The sequence below is a fragment of the Hordeum vulgare genome, chromosome 2H (assembly GCF_904849725.1).
Source record: "Hordeum vulgare subsp. vulgare chromosome 2H, MorexV3_pseudomolecules_assembly, whole genome shotgun sequence".
In the NCBI taxonomy this organism is placed as follows: Eukaryota; Viridiplantae; Streptophyta; class Magnoliopsida; order Poales; family Poaceae; genus Hordeum; species Hordeum vulgare.
In genome coordinates, this window is record NC_058519.1 from 482,214,291 (window position 1) to 482,220,772 (window position 6,482).

The 6,482-nt window shown below is 48.5% G+C and overlaps 1 protein-coding gene and 1 pseudogene across 1 annotated transcript; both read left to right on the top strand.

Moving 5' to 3' along the window:
• Nucleotides 1-349: 349 nt before the first annotated feature.
• On the top strand, nt 350-1,698 carry LOC123430298 (psbP domain-containing protein 2, chloroplastic). The gene is made up of 3 exons (XM_045114169.1): nt 350-745; nt 892-1,047; nt 1,285-1,698. Exons 1-3 carry the CDS (start codon nt 419-421, stop codon nt 1,534-1,536), a joined length of 735 nt encoding a protein of 244 aa, XP_044970104.1. The 5' UTR covers nt 350-418; the 3' UTR covers nt 1,537-1,698.
• Nucleotides 1,699-2,091: 393 nt separating this feature from the next.
• On the top strand, nt 2,092-6,207 carry LOC123428387 (annotated as a pseudogene).
• The last annotated feature ends 275 nt before the right edge of the window (nt 6,208-6,482 follow it).

The window sequence follows — 6,482 nt, forward strand, 5'->3', positions numbered from 1 at the left end:
AAAAAGAAGGACGGTGATTCCCCAACCAACCAGAATTCAAACCCTAGACATGGCACGTGCGCTTGCATTTTTCTGAATTTATTTAGACCTTCACGCGATGTGTATTGTGGAAGGAGACGTTTCCGACTATAAAATTGTGTGCGGCGACTTCGTCAATCTCAAGACTATGTGTCGGCTCAATCTTTTAAAGATGATCATAGGATTAGGAGATGTGTGTTCATAGAGATTAGTGTATGTGTGTATGTATGAGGGACTGGTTTAAAAATGTTTGGTTATTGACAAAAGTTGTAATTGTACACGCGCATTTTCCTCCATAGGTGGGCCCACAGCCAGCGTCGAATGGCGATAACAAACTGAGCGGCAGAGGCGGCCATAGCCGCGAGCGAAAGCTTCTCTGTGTACAAATCTACTTCCATCGATGCCACTCGTCGGTAGCCCTCGCCACGGCCCGCCGCTGAAGCTCGCCGGCCGCGCCCAGCGCCGGCCTCCGCCCCGCACCATTGCGCCCAAATGCGACATCTCCTCCCCTCCTCCGCGCCTAACCAGGAGGGCCGTTTCCGCCGCCTCGCTGCTCCTCACCGCCCTCCCTTTCCCCGCCTCGTCACCCCAACTCCCGGCAGCCTCGGCATCGGAAACGGAGGCAGAAGTCGGGGAAGGAGAAGGAGGCGCACCAGCGTTGGAGCTGGAACGGTACACTGACCAGGACCAGGGGTTCACCCTCCTCAAGCCGGCCTCATGGCCCAAGGTATGAAGCTCTGTGGCGACGTGGCGCTGCAACCTAGCGTAAACACTCATTTGATGCATCATCCTAGGATGCTTTGTGCATTTTGACGCGTTAGGTTCGTGGATTGGAGCTCTGAATCGTGTGACGCTGTTGTGTAATTGGGGAAGGTGGAAAAGGCGGGCGCGACGGCGCTGTTCCAGCAAGAGGGGAAGGGGAGCAACAATATTGGGGTCGTCGTCAACCCTGTCCGCCTCTCCTCACTGACGGATTTCGGTACACCGCAGTTCGTCGCAGAAAGGCTTCTACAGGCAGAGAAGAAAAAGGTAAATGTGTGTAGGGGCATTGCCATTTGCCAGCCCCATACTTATTGCTACATTTAGAAATCTTATTTTTACGCGCTCCACTTAGATGAACTGCTTATAGGCTGTGTAGTATAAGGTGCAAACTGAGCTCCTTTTGTTGCTTCTTATTATGACCGGCGATAAAGATTCAGTGCCCACATTTTGGAGAAGTTCAGTGCTAGTATTGGCAGTTGGTTTGAAACCTTTCCCTTGATTCAGGAAAGTACCAAATCTGCAGAGGTGATTTCTACCGGAGAGAGATCGGGCCATGATGGCTTGACAGTGTACGAAATCGAGTACTCACTGGATAGCACCAGGGGAGGGATGAAGCGGATCTTCTCGGCAGCGTTTGTTGCTTCCAGAAAGCTCTATCTGCTCAATGTAGCCTATTCTGATACTGAGGAGAAGCCCTTGGACAAGCACACTAGACTTGTTTTCGAGGAAGTCCTTCATTCCTTTGATTCTGTATAGTTTCTTTCTCTTAACAGGGGATGTATCATGTATGTCTCCCTTTCTTGTTCATACAAACTTCGACCCTAACATAAGCTTCTTTACGGTGATTTGTAAAAAGAGTTATGAAAGGTTACAATGATCTTCTTCCAATACAATTTGAAATGTTTTTAGTTTCTTTCAGCAGGCTGTATTATTATATGATTTTTAGTTTATCTGAGAATGCAACTTTACTTTAGGAGCTGAAACTATGTTGTATACAAGTGTACTGTTGTTTGTTCCAGGGAACTTTATGTTTTCACAGGTTGTGTCTACAGATCGTGTTTTGTTGGGTGCATATCCTTACCCTCAGTTTCAGCATCCAGGTAATCCATCAATGAGTACCCTGTGACAGTCAGTTACAGACTTACAGTAGAAACTTCAAGTTGTTAGAAATTGATTATACCTTGATTGTTTCTCACATGAAGCCTCATCTGCTGGAAATACATTATTTTCTGGTTAGGTCTTGACAACCTGCCGGCCTTTTTTCGAACCATGCAGGAGAAGTGCATGTGATTTCATTAGAAGAAGAAGAGAATGTACAGCCAAGAAATTATAAATGACCAAGAGTCCAAGACAAACCATCCAAAGCGACCCAAAGTACACGGCAACAGCACCAACCAGCAACACAACCAAGTAACACCACAGCAACAGCTAAAACCAAAAGCTAACCTCGGCCTTCAGCTGGTTGATAACCTGAAGGATCGGAGTGTGCTTCTTTCCCGGTCTTGCAGAACTTCAGTTATCTATATGATGTGTTTCCTTCTTTGGTGTGCTCTCAAACTGTTTTTAGTCCTGCAAGGATACCATAAGCAATATACTATCATAGTGATTTTACTTCAGTTAGGAACATTTTAGTGTTTGAATCAACATTATTTCAAGGGGTACCGAGAACTGAACTATCGACCTGAATCAAATATCACATGTCTATAAGGTTTCACGTTCTAACAAAACGGACAGCTTCCAACAGAAGGCTATCCGCCTTCAGAATGGGAACTGCTACAGTTGCCATGTGTGTTAAATAAAGACATCTCATAGTCATAATAGTGGACTAATACTGAAGCCCCATACTATTCTGACTTGCACCAGTTGGAAGACGCAGAATCAAATGATCAAGTGTAAACCGGTAAGCAGATGATGCATATTAGTAATTGTCTGTCGGAAAGATTTAACTGCTCTACTGTTGCTTATGGTTTTTCGCTGACACCAATGGATGGGACATAAAAGTTGCATCCATATGCTCCTTCCTCAAATACAGGAAAATTCCGTGTACACAGAAGTATTTTCTGGAAAAGGGAGACCAGCATTTTTGTAGTGGAGTATGCCACCTGGTAGCAGTAGCACTATTGGTTTGATGGAAATGTTCTTCCGGCTTACGTTTGTTGCTTGTAAAAATATTTGTGTGTGCAGCATGTATGGCCAGATAGTCCTCACGTGAAGCCATCTAACAGTCATACTTAAAGGACCTTTGGAACAAGTCTTCTGTCATTTGATTGTTCATTTCTGATCTCTTAGACATGAGAGGTATGCTCCTTCTTCTCAGCAGAGTTCCTATTAGTCATAAACTTTATTTGCACTGCTGGTTGACGGGTTCTTTGCAAAAATAGTAAAAGCTAACGAGTCAAATAATTCCTTTCCACCAATGTAGCATATACAACGTCCTTCCTAATACACTGTAAATTCTTATAGTTCTGGATGCAACCAAGATATCTTGTATATGATTGCAAGGAATTTTATTATCGGAAGGAGTAACTGATTATATTTTCATTGCAAATGCCATCTTGAATGAGCCATAATTCAAATCAAGGTTTGTGACTAGAAACCTGCATGTCATAGCCTCATTGCTCATTTTCCTTAATTGTGATGTAATTATGAAATAAATATACTTCCCAAAAAATGGATCTTTGGACTAACACTAGCAAAAGGTCCCGTGCGTTGCAACGGGAGGAAAGAAGACCGCATACTCTCAATTTAAAAAAAAATGATCTATAATTTGAGTATTTGTAGCTAATACCCAAACAAAGATGATCTTAGCCTACAAAACACAGTTCAAGATTCCAGATGTCTTCTATTTAAATATGGTTTGCATATAGATTTAAAAAGTTCTATATGTGTCATAGTTACATGCAGCAGATGAAACACAAAATAAGATGCTATGTATCGGTTTCGTATCGGTTTCAATATTAATGCTCATGACTATCACAATAATTGTTTGGATATTTCTAAAATAAATATTCATGTACTTGTAATGTTCATGAGTTTTATAAATGTATGTATATGCTACAAAAATGATTTATGTATTCACTCTAAAAAATGTGTAGTCCGTTGGTAAGTACGCGTATGGATTTGGCCAAAGGAAATACATACATAGCATGTTCGATCATGTGACATGTACAAAAAGAGAGGCTGGTGGAAGTACAACATGCATACGGATGGTAATTGATTCATTGTAACTATTTCCCTCGCTCGTTCCTCGCTAAGTAACAAGAGCAATATGTGTGGCATGTTTATTTGCATTACGACTTTGGTACGAAGAAATGATGAATCTTGCATTATTGATTTAGGTTGCACCCTATTTTTTTAAAATAATTAATAGATAGATATTACATCATATTCAGATTCTATGCATTTTCCTAATCAAATTTCATATATAATATGTTGAAATTGAAGTTAAGGTTTAAAAGATATGATTATTTAAAAAAAATTCAGACGGATGGCGGGTTGTTTAATCCAAATATTAGGGGGTTATATGTAAAAATTCAGAAAACGCTGTGACTTAAAATCGGACTGCGGGTTCATTAGTACAAAAGTATGGGGGCTTTTTGTAAAAGGAAAAAACGATTCGTCCGGCTAAAAAACGTATTGTGGGTTTATTATCTGAAACTGTAGGGGCTTTAATGCAAAAGAAAGAAATGATTCGTTCGACTTAATAACGTACTGCGGGTTGATTATCTAAAATTGTAGGGGCTTTTGTACAAAATAGCCAACGACGTACGGTTCTTGTTCATTTTTTCTACATGCAGCAAACTAACTTACCCTCTGTTTTTTCAATTTTTCATCCAGTTCCCCTTAATTATCCAGAGGAGCACTCTGCAGAAGCTCATCACCGAATCTACCACCGCTCCCGACGACAACGGCGGCAAGGAGTGCACCGTGCAGCTCGACGACCTACCCGGCGGCCCGGCCGCCTTCGACCTCGCGGCCAAGTTCTGCTACGACGTCCAATTCGAGCTCAACGCGGCCAACGTGGTCCGAGTACGCTGCGCGGCCGAGCGCCTCGGGATGGCCGGCGAGGGCAACCTCGCCGGCAACGCCGAGGCCTTCTTCGTCCGCGACGTGCTCGGCAGCTGGGAAGACACCGTGCAAGCGCTGCAGGCCTGCGATGACGGAGATGACGGAGTGCCGCAGCAGGCCGAGGACCTCCTCCTCGCTCCCCGGGCATCGAGTCGCTGGCGGCCAAGGCGTGGGCCGACCCGACGCTCTTCGGATGCCCCATGGCCGAGAACTACACGACGAGGTGCGTAGAGGCGGCCGCCCCGCCCGTGATGTGGAACGGGACCTACGGGAAGCCGCGCTCGCCGGGAGCCGGGTGGTGATACACGCAGGCGTCGTCGCTCCGGCTGCCCCTGTACAAGCGGCTCATCTCCGAGATGCGGGCCAGGGGCATGAGCCCTGAGAGCATCGCCGGCTCGCTCGCGCACTACGCCAGGCGGCACCTCTCTGGCCTCAACAGGCGCGATGTCGGCGGCGGCACTGCGTCGGACACCACGTCGTCTGATGACGTGGTCGGCGAGCAGCGCGTGCTTCTGGAGGAGATCGTGGCACTGCTCCCAGCCGAGAAGGGCGTCGCGACGACGAGGTTTCTGCTCGGCATGCTCCGCACGGCGACGATCCTGCATGCCGGCGCGGCATGCCGGGACGTGCTGGAGAGGCGGGCTGGCGAGCAGCTGGAGGAGGCGGCGCTGGAGGACCTACTGATCCCTAACACCACCTACTCCATGGACACGCTCTACGACGTGGACTGCATGCAGCGCATGCTGGAACAGTTCGTGCTGTCCAACACGACAACATACGCCGATCCCTTGCCGGAGATCACGGCGGACGAGACCCCTCCCGGCGAGCTCATGCTGGCCAGCACGGTAGCCAAGCTCGTTGACGGGTACCTCGCCGAGGTCGGCATGGACGCAAACCTTAAGTGCTCCCAGTTCCAGCAGATCGCGGCGCTCGTCCCGGACTACGTCCGCTCCCTCGAAGACGGCCTCTACCGCGCCATCGACAACTTCATCACGGTAGGTAATGGCCAGTGGCGGCCATGAATTAATGAATGTTCTTGAGCTTGCATTTGATACCTCTCTATCATGGCAGGCGCACCCGTGGCTGACGGAGTCGGAGCGGGAGCAGCTGTGCTGGCTGATGAACTGCCAGAAGCTGTCACTGGAGGCGTGCACGCATGCAGCGCAGAACGAGCGGCTGCCGCTGCGGGTGGTGGTGCAGGTGTTCATCTTCGAGCAGCTGCGGCTGCGCACTACGGTGGCCAGCTGGTTCTTCGTCGGTGACAACAACGCCGCCGCCGCCGCCCAGATTGAGCCGCCCCGGGCCGAACAGCCGTCGCCCGCGCCCCGCGCCAGATCTGGAGAGGAGCTCCGAGTCTGACCGCAGCCGAAGCTCCCACGCCGCCCGACCCCGTCCACCTCGCGATGTCGACCAACTCCGGCCGGAGCCTCGCGGGCCATCAGCGTCGCTCGCCCCTTCTTGTTCCCTTTTATCTCTCTCCTGCCTCACCATCTTTTCTCTACGTGGACGCCCGAGCTCCCAGCCGCATATCTAGCACGTCGACGCTCGGATCCACACTCCCTCGCCCAGATGCTGTTGCCATGGACCCATTCCTGCCGGATCCGCCCCAGGCGTCGTTGCTTCGCCGGAGTCCA

What these genes read in the sequence shown, in the direction of transcription:
- LOC123430298 (XM_045114169.1), top strand. Translation starts at nt 419, where the DNA reads ATGCCACTCGTCGGTAGCCCTCGCCACGGCCCGCCGCTGAAGCTCGCC. An exon ending in AGCCGGCCTCATGGCCCAAG is followed by an intron (nt 746 to 891) that starts GTATGAAGCTCT and finishes TAATTGGGGAAG; the next exon opens with GTGGAAAAGGCGGGCGCGAC. An exon ending in TACAGGCAGAGAAGAAAAAG is followed by an intron (nt 1,048 to 1,284) that starts GTAAATGTGTGT and finishes CCCTTGATTCAG; the next exon opens with GAAAGTACCAAATCTGCAGA.